Source organism: Protopterus annectens, chromosome 1.part1 (genome assembly GCF_019279795.1).
Source record: "Protopterus annectens isolate FY-2018-M chromosome 1.part1, PAN1.0, whole genome shotgun sequence".
NCBI lineage: Eukaryota > Metazoa > Chordata > Ceratodontiformes > Protopteridae > Protopterus > Protopterus annectens.
Genome location: NC_056726.1, coordinates 11,450,131 through 11,471,493, shown reverse-complemented (window position 1 = coordinate 11,471,493; position 21,363 = coordinate 11,450,131). Strand labels below are relative to the sequence as shown.

General features: G+C 42.7%; 1 protein-coding gene across 1 annotated transcript in view; it reads left to right on the top strand.

Annotated features, from left to right (window-relative positions):
* UBE3D (ubiquitin protein ligase E3D) overlaps positions 1-21,363 on the top strand; it is a 1,088,056-nt gene that overhangs the window by 202,932 nt on the left and 863,761 nt on the right. Inside the window, exon 4 of the mRNA XM_044073342.1 lies at positions 19,755-19,995. Within this exon, the coding sequence (XP_043929277.1) occupies positions 19,755-19,995 (241 nt within the window). The remainder of the gene's footprint in view (positions 1-19,754; positions 19,996-21,363) is intronic.

The window sequence follows — 21,363 nt, the reverse complement described above, 5'->3', positions numbered from 1 at the left end:
ATGGTGGTGGCTGCGGCCACCAAAAAGGAACTTGCAGATCCTTCCGTGCCCGTCCATCCTCCTAATAAGGACTCTAGGACCATGGATAGGTACGGCAAGCGGATGTTTTCCTCAGCGACCTTTGCTATGCGTTCGCTGAATTATCTTTGTCACTTCACCAGACTCCAGAGAGATATCCTGAAGGAGCTGGGAGAAGTAGTTCAGGATCCTACAGCTGCAGGGGCTCAAGAAAAGATTACTTCGCAGCTAGGAACCCTCAATTCCATTGCTAACTCCTCCATGCGGCTAATATCTTATGCTGCGGATGGAGCGAGTAGAGCCGCAGGCACAGGTGTGGCTCTTAGGCGCCAAGCCTGGATGCGGCTATGTGATTTTGCGGATCCCTTTAAGGCGTCCTTCACAAATTCTCCCTTTGATGGGTCAGCTTTGTTTGGCCCTCAGGTGAAGGAGACCTTGACCAGGTGTGAGCAGGACGGCAAGACTCTTTCTGCTGTTGGAGTCCGTTTTCCACCCCTTCTAGGCCTTATCCCAAAGGACAGAAGGGTGGGAAGATGTGGTTCCGTAAATCCCAAGGAGTCACGCCGGATTCACGTGGTCAGTTTACCCCTAGAGGCAGAGGGGTAACAACAACAGACGCCGCTCTAGAGGCAGAGGGGTCCAAGAACCAGGGAAACAGGGAGCCTCTCTCTGATAAGCCCTTTCAGCATCCCTGAGGTGTTGCCCGGCTGTCCCTCCTTGGAGGCAGTCGGGAAGATTATCACTGTACCCAGAAGCCTGGCATTCCCTCACTCTTCACTGCTGGGTTCTGTCGATCATATCCAAGGGTTACATAATTCCTTTCGAGGAAAGTCCCTTCCCCTCAAGTTCCCTTCCAGATGTACCACCGGTCTAAGGGACATTGCAGAGTTAGAAATGGCAAAAGTACTGCAAAAAGAGCCAATCAGCCAGTAACAATAGACCATTCAGAGCCGGAATCTACTCAAGGTTCTTTTTGGTCCCCAAAAGACGGGAGACTGGAGACCAATATTGGATCTCAGCAGACTCAACAAGTCTGTCAGGAAGACAAGATTCGAATGGTCACTCTTCAGTCAATTCTGCCCTTCTTACAGAAGGACAACTGGATGTGCTCAATAGATCTTCAGGATGCGTACTATCACATCAAAATTCACAGACGCTCCAGGAGATTTCTCCGCTTTCGGCTGGGGTCCAGTCATTTCCAGTTCAGAGCCCTGCCCTTTGGTCTCACTACAGCCCCCAGAGTGTTCACCAAATGCATGGCAGTGGTCACGGCTCACCTGAGACGTCAAGGATTCCAGGTGTTTCCGTATCTCGACGACTGGCTCCTGTCAGCCACCACCAGGCATCAGCTTATACAAGCCAGGGATTACACAATAGACCTTTGTTCTCATTTGGGCATCTCAGTCAACTTCGAAAAGTCATCCTTATCGCCCTGCCAGTCTATTACCTTCATAGGCGCAAACTTAAACACTGTTCGGATGTCAGCTACCCTTACAGAACAAAGAGTTTCAGACATTCAGACTCATGTCAGGATCATTCTGGCCAGCAAGAAAGTACAGGCCAGAATGGTTCTAAAGGTATTAGGCCTCATGGCTGCGGCCATTACTCTTCTTCCCCTGGCTCGATTCTACATGCGCCTCCTTCAGTGGATGCTGTTCACACAGTGGTCATACCAACAACTCCCAATGCGTCACCAGATTCTGGTGACACAAACATGCAAAGAACATTTTGCTTGGTGGATCACATCGTCTCAGGTTCACCAAGGCAGGTGCTTTGTACCTCCGTCCCCGATAGCCACTGTCACCACGGATGCCTCCCTGATCGGGTGGGGGGGTCATTATCAGGGCAGGATGGTTCATGGGACGTGGCAACCGTTCGAGTACCATCTGCACATAAATGTCCTGGAGATGAGAGCAGTGCTTTTAACGTTGCAAGCCCTCAACGACTTTCTTCCCGTAGGGACAATTGCAGTCCACACAGACAACATGTCTGTAGTTTGGTATATCAACAAACAGGGCGGAACCAAGTCCTACGCCTTGTGTCGAAGCGCTCAGACTATGGCAATGGGCGATCTCCTCTCATCGGTTTCTGGTAGCAACGCATATCCCTGGGAAAACCAACATTATAGCGGACAGATTGAGCAGAGCTATTCTCATGCCTCACGAGTGGTCTCTCAAGCAATCCATAGCGGAAGAGATTTTTCTGGAATGGGGTCGTCCATGTTGCGATCTTTTGCTACTCCCCAAAACAGCAAATGTCCAGACTTCTTCAGCCTCTTCCCTCTATCAGGCCATCCCCCAGAGACGCTCTGACCCAGGATTGGCCCCAGGGACTTCTTTATGCCTTCCCTCCATTTCCTCTGATCCCTCAGGTGATCCAGAAAGCTACCGTTTTGAGAGCCAAATTGATTCTCATTGCCCCTTACTGGCCTCGACAAGTTTGGTTCCCGTTCCTCCATCATCACCTTTTGGTGCAGCCGTGGCATCTGGACCCAGTGCCAGATCTACTGATTCACCAATCCGGTCAGCTGCACCGGTCAATCCCTTCTCTCAACCTCACAGCATGGTTGCTCCACTTCCTTCCTTAGCCAGGCTTCCTTTGATCTCTAACCCAGTTAGAGATATCATAGTAGCTTCACTAAAATACTCTACCAGGAGGATTTACACAAGCAAATGGAAACGTTTCTCTTATTGGGCTAAGGCCCAAAATATTGATCCTTTTACTGCCCCTGTTCAGGCAGTTCTGGACTTCTTAGCAGAGATTTTTCATGCAGGCTCCTCTTCTTCCACAGTCAGAGTTCAGTTGGCTGCTATTTCTAATTTTCATGTCGGGATAGCAGATCATAATATTATGTCCCATAGGCTCTGCAGGGCCTTCTTGAAAGGAATTTTCCTACTAAAGCCTCCAATCAGGAATCCTCCTCCTCAGTGGGATCTAAATTTAGTGCTGACATCCTTGATTCTTCCCCCCTTTGAGCCAGCTGTTTCTTGTTCCCTAAAATATCTTTCTTGGAAAACGTTATTCCTAGTGGCTATTACATCTGCCAGGAGGGTGTCTGAACTTCATACTCTTTCGGTTCGACCCCCCTATTTGATTTTTCACAAAGACAGAGTATCTTTGAGAACTAATCCATCCTTTTACCTAAGGTCGCTTCAAAAACAATCTGAATCAATCCATTGATCTCCTGTATTTTTCCTAACTAATCAGATAGAGCTGAACAAAAGCTACATTATCTTGACGTCCACCGTCAGCTTAGATATTATTTGGACAGAACAAATAAATTTAGAAAATCTGATCAACTTTTTGTTTCCTATGCGGATAATAAAAAAGGGCTTCCTGTTTGTAAAGTGACTTTGTACAGATGGCTTTCTTAGGTCATCACTGAAATTTATACGATCAGGGGAAAACAGCTGTGCTCAAAACCTAAAGCACATTCAACTAGGAGTTTAGCTACTTCTACAGCCTTTCAAGCTAGACTGCCTTTGGACACTATTTGTGCAGCGGCCACTTGGGCCACTCCTCACACTTTTGTTTCCCATTACAAATTGGACTTGGCCTCCAGGGACAGAGCCAGTTTTGGCTCTACAGTCCTCAAGAGTTTGTTCCATTGAGCCACCCAGGATAGAGGTGCTAGGGGCGGTCCCATCAAGCAAGAATGAAGGCGAGATTGACAACTTAACATTAAGAAGTTATGTACCTACCATAACGTTCCATGTTAGTTGTCTTCTCTCGCCTTCTTTCTTGCGACCCTCCCTCCTTCCGCCTGGCCTGGACAGACCTTGTATAAGAAACTATTATGCTAAAGACCATTCAGACCTGGTCCTTTTTCCATCTGTAAGTTTCTTCTTCCTTTGGGAAGTATGTTATGCTTGGTGTTATTGCCCTTTGTCAACAAACGAGATCTGGGTACTTACTGCCTTGCATCATGGGATATGGGGCTGCCTCGAGCTGGTAAAAGGAGTTCTCGAGCTAAAGCAAGTGCCGAGTCGGAGCCGAGGATCGGCTCCGAACCCATCAAGCAAGAAAGAAGGCGAGAGAAGACAACTAACATGGAACGTTATGGTAGGTACATAACTTCTTATTTACGCGAATACGTAAACGTCGACACGTATTGCGTGAAACAGACTTATAGCGAACTTACAAAATCGCGATTTCGGAAATGTCGAATTACCATGGTTGGCCCATCTGTGGAATAGCTGTATAAGGTAAGTGTTGGATAGTTATGGACTATAGGGTTAGGATGCGGATTAAGGTAAGTGCATAGAAAGGTTATGTATGTTAGATTTAGTGTAGGGTTAGAAGTAGGGTTTTGTTAAATGTATGTATGTGGATTATTTATTTTGCTTGTGTATATTTTTGTAGGGGATGTGTGCGGTAGTTACGGACCTTAGGGTTAGGGAGGGGTTAGGGATAGTGCATAGATAGTTGTGTATGTGGGGTTTAGTCTAGAGTTAGAAGTAGGGTTTTGTTAAATGTATGTATGTGGATTATTTATTTTGTTTGGATATATCTATGTAGGGGAAGTGTGCGGTAGTTACAAACCTTAGGGTTAGGGAGGGGTTAAGGATAGTGCATAGATAGTTGTGTAAGTGGGGTTTAGTGTAGGGTTAGAAGTAGGGTGTTTGTGCTTTACTTTGGGGTTAGAAGTAGGGTTTGGTTAGTGTATGTATGTGCTTTATTTATTTTGTTTGGGTAGGTAGTATGTAGCGGGTGGTGGGGTTGGCCGGGTATGACAGTTCAACATTTAAAATTTTGCGGTTTAGTGCGTTCGGGATATCCGCGGTTTGCGCAATAGGTGTCGGGGTTTTAGTATTCCCTTAATAGAATTTTCGCTTTCATAATATAGACCCGAATACCAAGCTAAGTGATTGTTGGTATAATTGCTTAATATTGTTAATATTGAGTGTACTGATACTGCTTGCACTGTTTTACAACTAAGTTAATGAGGTTTTTGCTATAATTAATTTACTGGTTCCTTCTGGGGTCATAAGAATGTTTCCTCGCTAGTTGTGGACATTACTTGCTATAGATTTTAAATTCAAGTACTATTGTTTTGTTTACTTTAAGCTTTTTCTGCGTTGTAAGTGAGGCAGTTTAGTGCAGTGAGCCTTTGATTTGCTACGAGAAGCTACACACAGTGAAGTTCTCCATTTTGTGACCAGATTAAACTGGATTGGACTATTCCAAGTGAAGCCTGGAATACCAGGCTAATTGACCTTTGATATAATTGCTTACTATTATGAGTACTGATACAGCTTGCACCGATTTTACTCCTAAATTAATGAGATCTTGCTATAATTAGTATATTGCTTTATTTTGGTGTCAGAAGAAGGTGCCTGGGATAGTTATGGGTGTTACTTGCTACAAAGGCTAAACTGAAGTGTCTTGATATTGAGTGGTGTGCTTTACAGAGCTTTTTATTGCTTATTTCTTTGTCATACTTGCAGCATTTTAATGTAAATATGACTCTTTGCTATGACAAGGTACACACAGAGCTAAACTCTCAGTTTTGAACCAGATTAGACCACTGTAATTGAAGCCAGGAAACTGAGGATAAGTTACCTTTGATATAATTGCTTAATACTGACTGCACTGATACCACTTTCACTGGTTTTACTATTAAATGAGTTTTTGGTATAATTAGTTTACTGGTTCCTCCTCATGCCACAAGAAAGTTTGCAGGTTAGTTGTGGGCTTTACTTGCTATAGACTTCATTCAGTTATCTTTGCTGTTAGTTGGTGTGCCCTATTATGCTTTGGTTGCTTGTTTTCTGCGTTAGAAATAAGGTGATTTAAAGCAGCACTGTCCTTTGCTCAGTTTAGGCATTTAGAGCCTTAATTTGCTCAGTGTAACCTACTCCCCAATTCATATCTTATTCTAAATAGTCAGTAGTTTTGCGAAGAGGCTCTGATTTGCATAAGGTTGCTCATTGCTCATGGTGTTTAGGCTTAGATTGTTTGCTTTAGTAAATCAACAGCAAACCCGTAGGCACAATGCCCTCTTCGGGCCACATAAATAAGCACCTGAAATGATGGATTTGGACTTTCCAACCATCTCTGCAGTCAGTCTGGATGATATGGGCATCCTGAAACAATGTACCAGTTGCCTTATGTTTACTTGCAACCACCTACTACTTAAGTGAGCAAACACAGTATGTGAGAGATGTACTTATGCAGTGTGATTGGAGGTAAAGCTCTCTCTCTCAAACCCATAACAAATAGCAAGAAAGTCATCAGTACCATGCAACAATATATTAAAGAAAGTACACATACCTCAGTCCAAATATATAGACTTACATATGCCAAGGCTCTTAAAATTAACTTACCTAAACTGTAAAGGCCTCCTAAATGTAACCCAAGGAACAAGTAGCCTCACCACCCTCACGAACACACACACACACGCACACACACACATCACAGGCAGCACTCTCCATGAAGTATACATCTAAGAGACACACTGACTCAGTTCAAAAGCCCATTAGGCAAATTGCCATGTTATTCAATATCCTAGTCATAGCTGACCTCATAGTGAGATACAGTGATGCACCATTCACCAGGCTGAGCAAAGAGAGGGTCCCGATCAGTTGCACATGACGTGCCAGGATTCACCGTATCATGCATGCATTCATGTACTTGCACCACTAACTCACTGAATGTAAAAATAAATCAAACTCTTGGTAAACTAATTAAGGAACTCTGTACCCTGATCAAATCAACTAAAATCAGATATGAGGTAAAAATAGCCACCTAAGTGAAGGATAACCACAAAGCCTTCTTTAATGATATTAGAAATCTCAGAAACTGTGCCAGTGTTATGCAGAGCTGATAGTGATATCACATACTTGGACACAGAGGATAGCAGAAAAATATAGTACAAACTTCAGCCCGCTCACTTATGATGATCTCAGTTCACATATGCACACCTACACTCACCTCACTTCTCCCATGAACAAGTTCTCAAGGCATCATGTAAGGCCAAGAGCACTTAGTGTATGGGGTCACATAACATACCAGGATGCCTATTGGTCAGTTTGAAAATGAAGTGTCTGACTCCTGACAGAATCATTTCAGTGTTATCTTCAAAACAGGCTTCAAGCTGAATATAAATGGAGGGCAGTAACAGTCATTCCTTTGCACATAATTAGGGCTTCAATGGACCTGGGAAATTATAGACCCATAAGCCTGACCAGTCCCATCTGTAAGGCTATGGAAAGGACCATTGTGGAATTAATAAAATAGGGTATAGGTAACCTACAGAATACTTAACCTGGTTGAATTCTTTAGAAAAAAAAAACAATGGATGAAACTGAAACAGTGCACACAGCATATCTAGACCTTGCAAAGCCATTAAACACCATTTCACACACTGGTATTTTAGATAAATTCTTCCAGCTAAATGTCAGTCTTACGCAACTCATTGGATCGCTGTTTAGCTTAGGGTGGATGGTTCTACCTCCTCCAAAAGACCTGCCACTAGCGATGTACCCCAGCATTCAGTCCTTGGGCCACTCCTCTTTGACATGTACTTCTCAGAGGTCAAAGCTAATGTTAAGGGTCTGTGACTGTGACTGCAAACTTGGTGCCAGAATTTACCCCCCCCCTCCCAGTGGACACCAAGCTCTCTAAGAGTCCCCGTGTAACTATCACACTGACAACACAACCCTGAAAATTGATCCTGTAGTCATGGTTCTGAGAACGTATGTTGACAATAAGCTGTGCTTTGATCACCACATATCCACTGTTGAATGGTAGTTTTTTACATTCCACAGCTTATATCTAAAGGTATTGTGTCCAGGAGCAGAGATGCAATCATTCCAGTATAGTTGGATTAGGCTAATCATCGAATATAATCCTTCTTTTGCTGTGTACCTGTCCAAACACTTGTCCCAAGTGGAATGACCACAGTGCTTTTTCACTAAAAAAAAAAATTAAAGACCTAAATTGTAAAAAAAAAAAAAAACTATGCAAACTGTCTCAAAGCTTTGTCTCTACTCAGCATAGAGCTTCAACATACCCTATTCTGTGAGACCTATTACACATTCACAAGTCCAATGTTATCATAAACATCTGTTCAAGAGATCTTGGTCTCTTTTCCAAAAGAAATGTTGGATGGATAGGTGTGCATCACAGAGAATGCAGCCTCGATGGAACCATCTTCCACTCGACCTAAAGTGAAGTACTTCTGCTCTTTTCAGATGTAATTTGGATGAATGGATGGGTGACAACAAATTTAGACTCACTTTAGAACCCCTGTCCCAGGTGGTAGGGGAAACATGTAAATGTCCAAACATATCTTTGTACGGTCCATCTGTGGATTATTTGTATGCAAAATATAAGGGCTAAAACCTACCATGGGAATGTAACGCTAGGCTGCTTAAGTTCCTTAGAGATCAATAGCCTAATAAGTACCTATGAACTTGTGCTGCAAAAGGAAGTATATAATTTCTTTATTACAGGCTGAAAAAATACATTTGAAAAATGCCAGTGTGGAAAGAAAGAGTGCATCTCAGATGTTTAGTATGACAGCTGCACCTCGGAGATGGGCAGTGTATTTGTGACTGCTTGTGAGAGTGTAAGCCTCAAACATTAGAAGACCAGGTCATAGCCTGCCACAAAACTCCACAATTCCTGTATGTTACATTACAGACAGTGTTTAGTTAGCACAGAAGGCAACAGCACAAGCAGTCTTTTAAGAAGTTTCACTAAAAGAAAATGCAAATTTGCATAAACACAGTTCATGATGAATGATGTGTTATGAAAAAGGCGAGGTCTACCAAGAGAATGAGACATTAGGTTAGAATGTATGGATGCTGTGTACAGTTAATGTACTATACATGCTTTCGTTTGGCTAACTGAAAGAAGGGGAAAAAGAGAGGGGGAGAAGAAAAAATGTGTTGACATGTCAGTCTAAAGTTCTGACAGATATCTATGAAGAACAGCAGCACTGAACAAAGTTTTTTGTTATATTGTTAAAATTGAATATTAAACTACTGTCTTTTCATGGGTAAAACACAGGTGGCAAAATGCAAACCTCGGTAACCTTAGAGTTACTGTTAACTTTATGGGATAGTTGGCAGTTTGGATTCATGATAAAGTCAGTATTATATAATGACAGGTCTTTAACATTCAGAAACATGCATGCTGATTGGCCAGCGCACCTGTTGTAAATGGAGCATATACCAGTAGAAAAAAGTCTGGTTGCCTGGACTTTTTTTCTAATAATATATGCTAAGGCTTTCCAATTTTCTTGAGGTAAGAGGTCGAGAGGTACGTATGGTGGGCTGAGAAAATACAAGGAAAATCAGGTATGTTATGCAAATTGAAGTACCTGATTTCTGTATTTCTGCCCTCTCTCTCTTGTCTCTAAACTTTCCAGATTTCAAAAAAAAAAAAAAAGAAGGAAATGGGGCTCTTCCTGTCTCCATTGTTTGCTTTCTAAAGCATGGATGTACTGCGTAAGTGTGGGAACCAAAGTCCCACACGGATGAGCAGTACACTAAGAAGGCGGCAGGATATGGAAACAACATGGAAAAACTCCTCAACATCATTATACAAAGATATTATTTAAGAAAAGTAAGTAATTTCTTAAAAAATGTCATTGTATAATAGCAGTAACCAACTCCTAGGTGCGATATAAGGAAGATTTACCCATGGTTGCCTTTGTTTAATCACTTGGGCTTTACCTTTGTGATTATATCACACCAACAGTGGGTAAATTTTCAATATATCACACCCAGTCATTGGTTACTGCTATATAAACTTGCATTAACAGAATAAGAAACGTTTGATGCTGTTCAGTTTTTGTACATGCATAACCATTGTAACTGTGCATTTAATGTTATTCTTTATGGATTTATATAATATCTTTAGTCTTTGTGGGGCTTTCTCCCCTGGACCTCTGCTGTAAAGTTTTGTTGTTTTTTTTTTTTTTTGCCCAGTTGGACCTTCCTAGTAAACAAGTGGTAATTGATAAATAAATTGCATAATTACATGCATACAGTTAATCGAGTACACCTTATTTGCACCCACTGTTTGTTGCTCAGAGGGAAAAGTTCATAAGTGCTATAGTGTCTCATAAAGCCAGTATCTAGAGGTTCAAATTCTGACTATCAGATTGAACAACTGAGTTTATTTTAATCTCCACTGTTCTTCTTTCCAAAGCTATGTGGAAATGTCCTTGAAGAACCATTAACTGTCATATCTGATACAGAATGATCAGACTGGAAAAAAAATTACTGTCTGTGGCTTGTCAGTCATTTTCCACATAACTGTGTGACTGTGTTCTGAGTAGCTGGCCTGTCTCAACTTTATACCCCTCACTGGTCATTACCTACATTTGCTTACATAAAACCACATTTTTATAGGTTCTCGTAAATGGACCTTGCACTTCTGGTTGAAGTAGTATAGATTTTGCACCTTGAATAGTTGCAAAGTTTTGTCATTTTTTTAAATATGTTCTGTTCTGGTCTGTGTGCTTTTCATAAGAAGGTTGTTTGAATGACAGTAGTGGGGGTGCTTGAAATATGTTTTTCAACTTGTCAGCCTCAGTGATCATGTTTGGAGGTCCTTTATAATTTTTTTATTAATTTTCTTTTGTGTTTTGGATGAAATCCCTCTGTCAACCCCTCCCCCCTTTCCAGAATGAGTCACATTTTCTATAGATGTGCAGAGAAGATGTTCTTCGTGTTTCACTGTTGCAGTCATCACACTTGGGTTATTTGCCTGCAGGTAGCCCTCAGTCGGCCCGAATACCAGAGACTTAGTATTTCTGCTTCGGATGCTGTCACTCCTAGACTGACGTCAGATCATCAGGGATATAAAAACAGGCAGCCGACTCCATTACATCAGTCTTTCTTGCTGAGGAGCCCGAAGCAGAAGCAGTTCGCAAGTGCTGGTCAGCCGCTACCTGAATTTTCGTTTACGAATTTAATAATCCTGAAGTCTTCTAAAGCTAAGTACCCCGTTGGGGATCCTTTTTTCTTGCTCTAACCGATGTCAGAAAAAGTTAACAATTGTCTTGCTTGTGGAAAGCAAATACCTCACAGGGATTTTCATTCTTATTGCGTCACCTGTTTAGGCCCAGACCACGACGTCCCTTGCTGTCTGTTTTGTGCCTTATTTAATGCCTGAACCATTCATGGTCGGGCTGTCTTTGTCGCTAAATTCTTTCGCTCTCGATCTCCGTATTCTGAAATGGCTTCAGTAAGCCATCCAACTACCGATTATTCAAAAAAAATATAAAGATAAAGACAGAGACAGACCACATAGGTCCAAAACAGCTAACGACACTTCCGTTAAACTAGTCGCCAGTCTGCCGGTGCTCAGTGAGGCACTTACCGATTATTCAAAAAAAATATAAAGATAAAGACAGAGACAGACCGCATAGGTCCAAAACAGCCAACGACACTTCCGTTAAACTAGTCGCCAGTCTGCAGGTGCTCAGTGAGGCACTTTTTCAGCCCTTGATGCCCGCTTCAGTGGATTCACAGGCCTCTACTGAGACCCATTCAGAGTCTGGAATGCCGCATTACTCTTCTTCAACTATGGAACCTGCGGATGTCACTACCTTGGATGGGTCCGGAGCTGCTGAGCAGGCACCGGCTTCTGAGGTAGTTATTCGCTCAACTGATGTTCGACTCAGATGACTTCTTTTTTAACCAAAACTACCGAGTTTCTTAGGGCCTGAGTACGCACTACGTCTAGAAAACTGACGACCAAAGTGCATGAACCTGCTCCCATGCCACAAATGCATAGAATGGCTGAAGGACTTATTACGCTGATTAGAGGAATTCAGACTTCCCCTGCTAAGAGACAGAGTCCAGTCCACTTCAGCTTCTACAGACCAGGAGTCCGATGACTCTGAAATTTCTGATTATGACGACATGCCCTTATCTGCTTATGAGGATTCAGATGCAGAGGATCCATTCCCTCTGCCTCCCCTCCAGAGGATTTTTCTTTTGGTGAAACCTTGCATACCTTAAAAGAGCATTTCCACTGGAAATGCCAAGAATATCCTCAGTCCAAAAAGCGACTCAGAGAATTTCTAGAGTTGCCTCAACACAGGCCCTTAGCAATACCCCCCTGTCCTGGATGTTGTGGATGGTGTTTTTATGGAATCCAGTCTTACTCTTGACACTTTACCTCCTGTCCCTACGAAACCAGACAGGTACTACAGAGTACCTGACACTCACAAATTTCTTTTCAAGAATCCTACTGCTGACCCAGAGATAATTTCCCAGGGGCCTAAAGGTATCAAGGCTACTACAGCCAGGAATCCCACCCCTTCAGACAGGAATTCCAGAGCTTTGGGCAGATGGGGTAAGAAGGTATATACCTCTGCAACTCTTGCTATTAGGGCATTGAAGTGTCAGTTTCACATGCTGAAGTACCAGCAAGATATTATGGAACTTATTAAACAAAAAGTGGCAACATTTTCAGACTGTGCAGAAAATAAAGAATTGCAGGAGCTTATGCGCTCTGCAAGCCAAGTCAGCAAGCATACTTTGCAGTGTGGCTTTGACACCCTTAGATGCATCTTGCCGGGCAGCTGTCACTGACTCTGTACTGAGAAGACATGCTTGGCTGAAGGAGCAAACCTTGCCAGACCATGTCAAATCAGTGTTATTAGATGCTCCTTTGAATAAAGACTGTTTGTTTAGCACCAAAGCTGAAGTTCTTAAAAAGATGGAAGAAAAAGCTAAGTCTATGCAGACTGTTAAAGAATTCTTACAAGTGCAACCCCCTAGATTCAGTAGGCATTGCCCTTCCAAACACTGGTCCTTTCCAGCCCCCTCCAGGCCTACTCAAACCAGACCCAGGGGAAACAGACCACCCAGACTACAGTTTCAGGGTATGCAGAGATCTAAGCAATGGAGTGCCCCCACCCTTAAAGCAGGGAGTGGTAAGCCACATCCTTACGGAAAAAACTCACAATGACTTTACTCCACTCCCCAGCCCTACCCAATTGCTTGTGCCCCTAGGAGGAAAACTTGCCCCTCATGCAAAAAACTGGATGTCCATCACTCAGGACCAGTGGGTCCTCAACATTGTATCCCAGGGGTACAAATTTTATTTCCATTCACTGCTGACCCCAAGTGGGTTCCCAGACCTTCCTCCAAACCAGTGGGCAGAGGCTCAAAACCAAGTACTTTCCCTACTCAATATCAGAGCTGTCCAGCTGGTTCCAGTAGAACAGAGGGGTCAAGGATTCTACTCCAGACTCTTCCTGGTACCCAGGAAAGAGGGCTCTTGGCGCCCAATCCTGGATCTTTCCATTCTCACCACCTTCCTGGTGGTACCAAAATTCAAAATGCTTACCCTGCAACAGCTTCTTCCTATGCAAGCCAAGGATGCCTGGTTAGTCACCTAGACTTAAAAGAAGCCTATCTGCATATCCCCATAAGGGAATCATGCAGGAAGTATCTACATTTCAGGGCAGGGTCTATGCATTGTCAGTTCTCTGCACTTCCCTTTGGCTTATCTACTGTGCCCAGAGTATTCACAAAATGCCTGGCTCCAGCCATTGCATACTCTAGGCAGAGAAATATCCAAATTTACCCGTAATTGGATGACTGCCTGATTCAGGCGAACGATCAGGAATTGCTGCTGCAGCACCTGATTTTTGTGAAAAACCTTCTCACTTCCTTGGGGTACACCATCATCAAAAAGAAATCAAAATTGGTACCCAGTCAAAAGATTGTATTCCAGGGAGCAAGCTTGGACACAACTTCCCAGATGGCATTCCTCACCTCAGAAAAACAAGTCTATCTGACAGACTACTTCAAACAAATGGCCACCAGAACCCAGCTATGTGCAAGAAAAATACTGCAAGCCCTAGGGTTCATGGTCTCATGTATACTGCTGATTCCATATGCAAGACTGCATATGAGGAAACTCCAATGGTACTTAAAAAGTCTTTGGTGCCAACATTCTCAGGACCTGGAAACAGTCATTCCTATCATACCCTGTCTAAGGACAGAGTTCCTCTGATAGGCAGAAGCATGCAACCACAACAAGGGACTGCCATTTACTCAACCCCAGGCTGCCCAGACCCTAACCACAGATGCATCAGATTATGCCTGGGTAGCACACATGGACGGAAAATGTATTCAGGGCCACTGGAGCCCAAGTCAAATTCATCTGCACATCAGTCAAAAAGAGATGCTAGCTGTACAGAATGCCCTGACAGCTTTCAGATCACTAATCTTTCCAGGACAACTGCTAATAAAAACAAGACAACACCACAGTTATGTGGTACATCAACAAGCAAAGGAGAACCCATTCCTACCCACTCTGCAGGCTAGCCATGGCCCTGTGGAACATGGCCTTGGATATTCAAGTCCATCTGCAAGCTCAATTCCTGCCAGGCAAACAAAACTTACTGGCAGATGACTTAAGCAGAAATCTCCTAAACCCACACAAGTGGCAATTGGAGCACAGCACCTTCAACCCTCTGATTCAGAAATGGGGGACCCCAGAGGTGGATCTCTTTGCCTCCCCCTACAACCACCAGCTCAGCAAATTCTGCACCAGGAATCCTCACAGCAGGACCTGGAAAGTGGATGCTCTATTTTTTCAGTGGGTAAATCTCTCACTCTATGCCTTTCCTTCTCTGCCCCTCCTTTCAAGAGTATTACTCAAGATAAAGCAGGACAGACCAAGGACAATTCTGATTGCCCCAGACTGGCCATGCACTGGTACCCACTCCTGCACAGACTGACATCGGTGCCACCCTGACACCTACACCAGAATCCAGCCCTCCTTTCTCAGCAGGAGGGACAGATTCTGAATACACAACTGCAAACCCTAAATCTTGCAGCCTGGCTTATTCCTTGAATTCTCCCCCAGCAACCTAAAGCAAACGGGTTCTGGACGTTATTCTCGAAGCCAGAAGACCCAGTACAAGAAAATCCTGTACTGATAAGTGGAAAAGGTTCTGCCCATGGATTCAATCTAAAGGAGAGGACACAACTCTGCCCTCTCTGCCTCTTATCCTGGATTACCTAACAGATTTACTCCACAAAGGCCTGTCCTTCTCCTCCATTAAGATACATGCCGCAGCCATTTCTGCTCATTACAACACTGAGCCACCTCTCTTCTCGCACCCTCTTATCAAACAGTTCCTGAGAGGGGCAAACAACTTAAGGCCACCAAGGAGAGCACCCACCCCTGCTTGGGACCTTAACTTTGTACTGGAAAAGCTCATGCCCCCCCCCCCCCCCTTTGAACCTGCTGCATCAGCAGAGTTAAAACTCCTCTCTTGGAAAACAACCTTACTTCTAGCCATCACTTCAGCTAGAAGAGTGTCTGAGCTACAAGCACTCATGGCTGTGGAACCCTTCATTATTTTCCATGCTGACAGGGTTTCTCTCAGGACTAACCATTCCTTTATGCCCAAAGTGGTGTCCAGTGTGTCTCTAAATCAATCCAGCCATTTGCCAACCTTCATTCCTAATCCTCAAAATAAAGGGGAAAGGATCCTGCACTCCTTGGACGTGCACAGACAACTCAGATCCTATCTTTATAGGATTAAGCCCTTCAGAAAATCTGACCAGTTACTAGTCAGCTTTGCAACAGGGGCAGAGGGCAAGGCCATTTCATAGCAAACCATTTCCAAATGGATAGCACACTGCATCCATTTCTGCTACAAGCACAGTGGGAAACCAACCCCTCAGGGGGTCAGAACACATTCCATTAGGGCAACATCTACCTCTACAGTATTTATCAGGGGAGTCCCTGCCAGGGATATCCTAGAGGCTGCTACCTGGAGTTCTGTACACACCTTCACCAAGCATTACCACCTGCCTATCTTTTCCAAATCCACGGCAGGATTTGATACAGCAGTCCTGCAAGGCATACTAGCCAGCCTTAACTCTTCTTGACTGCCTCCACCCTTCTTCATCTTTGGGAATCCTCCCAAGTGTGATGACTGCAACAGTGAAACACGAAGAACGTAGTACAGTTGTGTACACTTACCATAATTGTAGATGTTCGAGTGTATTCACTGTTGCAGTCTTGGTTTCCCTCCCTCCAGCCCCCTGTTTTCTCTCTGTCTCTCCTATCTATGGCTATTACTAACCCCTTCTGGGGTATTCGTATTGGTATTTACTTTTTACTGGTGGTGTTTTTCCCCACCATAACGTAGCTCCCTATTTGAGGGGCTCCTGATATTTGGAGCATGAAAAACTGATGTAATGGTGTTGGCTGCCTGTTTTTATACCCCTGACGACCTGACATCAGACTTGGAGCGACAGCATTCGACGCAGAAATACTCAGTCTCAGGTATTTGGGCCGACTGAGGGCTACCTGCAGGCAGGTAACCCAAGAGTGATGACTGCAACAGTGAATACACTCGAGCATCTACATTTATGGTAAGTGTACACAACTGTACTTTTTGCCAAATCACAAAAATGATGCCCAAACTAAATTTACAATGTTCATTGCACTAAGTAAAAAGTGCATCTCTACAACAGGCAGCACCAGATAAACTACCTGAATATTCTGTTAAGCGGTGACAGTCCACCACCACCATTTCCTAACAAAACAACATCATAAAAGGATATGAAAAGTACACATACTGTCAACAACATCACAAATTTATCACCATCATTGTCCCCTATTTATCACTTTACTAACATCGTCATTTAATAAACTCATTTGAATGTTTTCATTTTCAGCAGCAGAACTCACTATGTTCAGACAACCCCAAATATAAATAAATAAAAATACATTTGTACTGTAAACACCATGCTTTTTTGCACAAAAACATGTAGATCATTTATTTTTTACTGGAGCTTTTATGTGTTGAGAGTTTGACTGGTAAAAACCAGAAAACTGTGTTTTCATGACTAATACAGGTGAGTATCTTAAAACTAGATAACATGATAGTGTGTGTGTAAAATGTATTCTGCATGCAGATCTCTATAAAGACTTTTAATATTTCTTAGGCTCTTCTAAAAGTACTTGATGTTCATTTCATCAGGTTCTACCTGTCTGAACACAAAACTGGCCAGATGTTCATTTCCTCATAGGTCTTATCATTTTAATTTTTTAGTTTCCTTTTTAAACCAGGGGTAGAATGCTGGTCCTCATGGACTGCCTTTAAGTTTAGTGTGGTAAGTAGGTAGTAGGGAAGAAGAATGATTGGAGAGGAAGAGTTAGTTGGTATACGTAAGAATATGTCAGTGGTTTGTATGAGGGCTGCATGCTGGATTATCTGTACAACAGAGGGTACTTTGTTACAGATGCTATTATTTGTAAAGCAGTTACATGTGGCTTTAAATAGAAATTTAAATTGGAGTCGGAGTTTATGGAAGAAGACATAGATTCAACTACCCTGGTGGTGGTGATTCACAAATATGAGGGGGTCATGGTTAGAAGGCAGTTTATGCAGGATGGTTGTTTGGGCATGACTGCTTTGTACTATATTAAATAATTTTTCCTTTCCTCGCTGTGGTGTGACTATGGGGTTTGTGTGTGTATAAAGAAAGGGGATGTGGGAGGGTTGTTCCCTTGCATACTTGCAGGGACTTTATTGTACAGGTCCTTGTAGCCAGAGGTGTACAATATCAGCTAAAAAGCTATGGACACTTGCTATAATTTTAGAGCTGTGATCCACTTAAAGAAATCCCGATTCCTCAGAGCCGCACGCTCCAGGGATCTAAACCTTGTTATCGCAATGAACAAAACATGCTGAAGGGATAGGTTCCTGACCCAGAGACACCCCAGACTCTGGAACAGACTGCCTGTACGTGTCAAGCAGAGCGCCTCCTTGGCCCTCTTCAAAAGGAACCTTGACAATTGGATAGGAGATAGGAAATTCACCTCAGGGATCACGTCAATGTGGTCTTTGTGGTTACACAGGCATAAAGGACGACCATTGACATGACTGTAACTCAGGTATGTCTATATTGAGTGAGTTCCTGTTAAGGCTGTAGATAAGCCATGGAGATCAAAAAGAAAATATAAGTAATAACCAGAAGCTGTAAACTTAGAATCTGGTAACAAATCATGACAGACAAGTGTGCACTTACAAGGATACTGGCAGACCAGCTGCTGCAGGTGTGAGGCACATAAGGGGGTATGCACAGCTTGAAGTATATGAGCAAAAACAATAATGAAGCTAAGTATGTAATACCTACTGGGATATTCTTACAATGATTACAGCAAGAGGCAGCAGACTTGACCACGGATGGGAGATCAAATATCCAAAGGACAGCTGTCTTCTATCAGCAGAATAGTTAGGGCTCCCTTGCTCCAGGATCTTCTACTGGTGGAGACCAAGGGCTAGTTGTGGGAATAGAGGATAGCAGTAATGTTAAGAGGGACATAGTTTTGATAGGAGGTTCCACTTCTGGTGGTTTAATGGGATGAAACTTATTAAATCCCTGGATGAGCTGGAATTGGAATATGGGCATGCCTGTCCTGGGGGAAGGGGCCGTTCTTACATAGGTGGATAGCTATGGTAGACGTTGTGGTTTGGAATGTTTGAGCTGAGTGAGTAGGATAGTTGAGGTGGCATAGCTTCTGTAAAGCACAGGGCAGGCATGGTGCCATAAGCTATGCCTTATTGCCCTCCCAGCCTCAGTGTAACATCAGCACATCAAGGTTAAAGCCTTATGAAAAGTTTTGGCCTGCAGAACAGCTTGTATGATACTGCAGGTGCTGTCCATGCTCTGTGGTTGGACTTCCCCTTCCTACCATGCTGTGATGTCCTGATGGCCTCAGCTGGAGGGCAATACTGACAGTAAGCTGCTTTCTCATTCAGCCACAAGGCATTGCCACCTAAGGATGTAGTTCCAGGACCTTGGGATACAAGAACAGCAACCTTGCAGAGGATGGTCAGCTGGGGGTGGGGATGAGAGAGTAGATTTGAGGAATATCACAACATCTATGACAGAACCGCTTGAAATAGTATGCATCTGCCCAGGATTTTGCTGCTTGCTGTGATATTTTAACTGATTCTGGGCTTGTAACTTTGGTTTCTCCTGCCTCTTCTTCTCCCTCTTCTTTCAATATCTGTTTGGATCTGATTGTAGCCTTAATAGTAACTCCATCAGCATTCATTGGTTCATTCTCCGATTACCTACCTTATCCATTTTAAGGCTGCACTGGAACCACAGCCTCTCCTTGCACCTAATGGACACAAGGCAGAGAAACTGATTCTGGATAACATGCCATTTTGTTGTAGCCTTCCATTGTATGTGGTGTGTATTCATGTTTTCTGTCTTTTTAAAAGCTGTCTACGTTTTTTTGCACCCTACCCTATCCATTTGTAATGTATTCTTTGTAACAAGGATGTACCATTTTTTTGAATATTTGTGTCTGACTTTATACCATTGTGCAACACGTTTTGTATGTGTATTTCTGTGTCTTTGGCTCACGTAGATGCCTCTATATTCCATTTTACCCCTTACACTTAGCATTCTGTATCCTCTGCATGCATGGGCTGCGAAGAGCTGTGGTACTGCCTTGGGTAGGACACTGTGTTATGTACCCTGTCTCTAAATCCTTCAGTGTGTATCAGCATTACACCTGAGTTACTCACTTGCAAGTTGCTTATGAATGCCACCATAGTAGTAAGTAGCTAAAACTAATTGTTATAGATATATATATATATATATCTATTTGTAGAATCCTTTTTTCCTCAGATTTAGTAGTTACAGTTTTACATTGTGCTTATTATTTTAACAGCCATAACAAACTGTTTTTTTATAAGCAATGATTTTGTTTGACAGGGAATTCATCAGGGTTCTTCCATTACCAAGTGGAGGCTGGAATGATGTGGTTGGAGAATGGTGTTGTCACCCTGATCCTTTTGCTGGTCGAAAACTTCTTCCACGAGAAAATGACTGTTTACTCGGAGATACTTTCTTACTGGTGGAATCTGGAAGTTTTTGTGATTCAGTGATCTGGGAACCCAGAACTGACCTGAAAAAGGACAAGAGTCTACCTACGGATGTGATTGGTTCAATATCAGTAAGGTTAACTTTATTAAGATTTTTTTGTTTTCATATAGTATTGGGTTTTTATATGTTGCTACAGCATAGCAGGGTTATGATAGTGTCATTTTTAAACATGATCTCTTTTAAAATATAACTCATCTTTAAATTATATATGAGCACAACAACCAGAGAATATACTTCTAATTGATTGCTGTACAAGTAGAGAATGTGAATTGTTGTGAGAAATGACCTGATTTGGTATTTATGTCAAAAGATTGACAGCACTTGTGCTGAATCCTGTTTCAGTTAAAATATATTGCCAAAATCACTTTCAGGAATCCTCAAAACCACTTTTTGGCTTTCACTCCAGCACAACTCATGTGGGGGATACTCCCATACTCCCTGAACTTAAATATACCTACTTAGAGGTTTCACAACAGTGGAAAAAATGGGATACTCCTGTACTACTGAAAGTGGATTCAGTTAAAATTTTCACTGAAATGGTATTCAACAAAAGTGCTGTTGATAGAATGACACAATCCAATGTTGTCTTTTTTCATCTGATTCAACATGTTGGGTTACCGGATTTGACCTCGGCACCTTATACCAAAGCTTTGGATCTGAGAACTCTGACTCCTCCCTTACCCACAATTCCCCTCTCCTGGCTGAATAAACACAGATCTCGTTTGCCACCTGACTAAACGAGACATGGACCAAGAGATCCATCATCTTTTATGATTAGTGAAAACATTTTTCTCCCTTTTAGAATTTTCATACTAATAATTAGTTCAGGGTAGTGGATTAGATTAATGTGATTTAAGATATTTTCTTGTGTGTGTGTGTGTGTGTTTGTAAGTATAGCATTAGGGTAGTCAGTTTAGTAAGCTAGTGCTTAGATAACTTGTAGTTAAGATTTGTATACATTTTTATTAATATGTTTGATTCTAATGTTAACAGGTTTTAAAAAGTATTCCTCTTGTGGGCATAAATTACCCCCTCAAAACTCACACTTGCAGTGTCTCTACTGCTTGGGGCCTTCCCACTTGCAGGACTTGTACTCCATTTGTGCTGCATTTGGCACCAGAGCCCTCCAGGGGAGAAAAGAAACTTATTTTAAAATGGCCTTCTTCCCTTGCAGACAGGGTCCATTATGACTTCAGACCCAAAGGCACCCACTTCTTCCCCTTCCTCTGGGAAAAAAATGAGACAAGGAAAGGAAAAGATTGAAAGAAAAAGAGAGAGAGAGAAAAGGAGAGAGACAGAGCAAAAGAAAAATTTAAAGAAAAGAGAGCCAAGGATTGCTTGGATAAATCCAAGAAAGTGTCTCCTGACCCTACAGCTACTGCGGGTCTGATGCCTAAGGTTTTGAGACAGTCAGATCCTACTGTTCTTAGAAACCAGA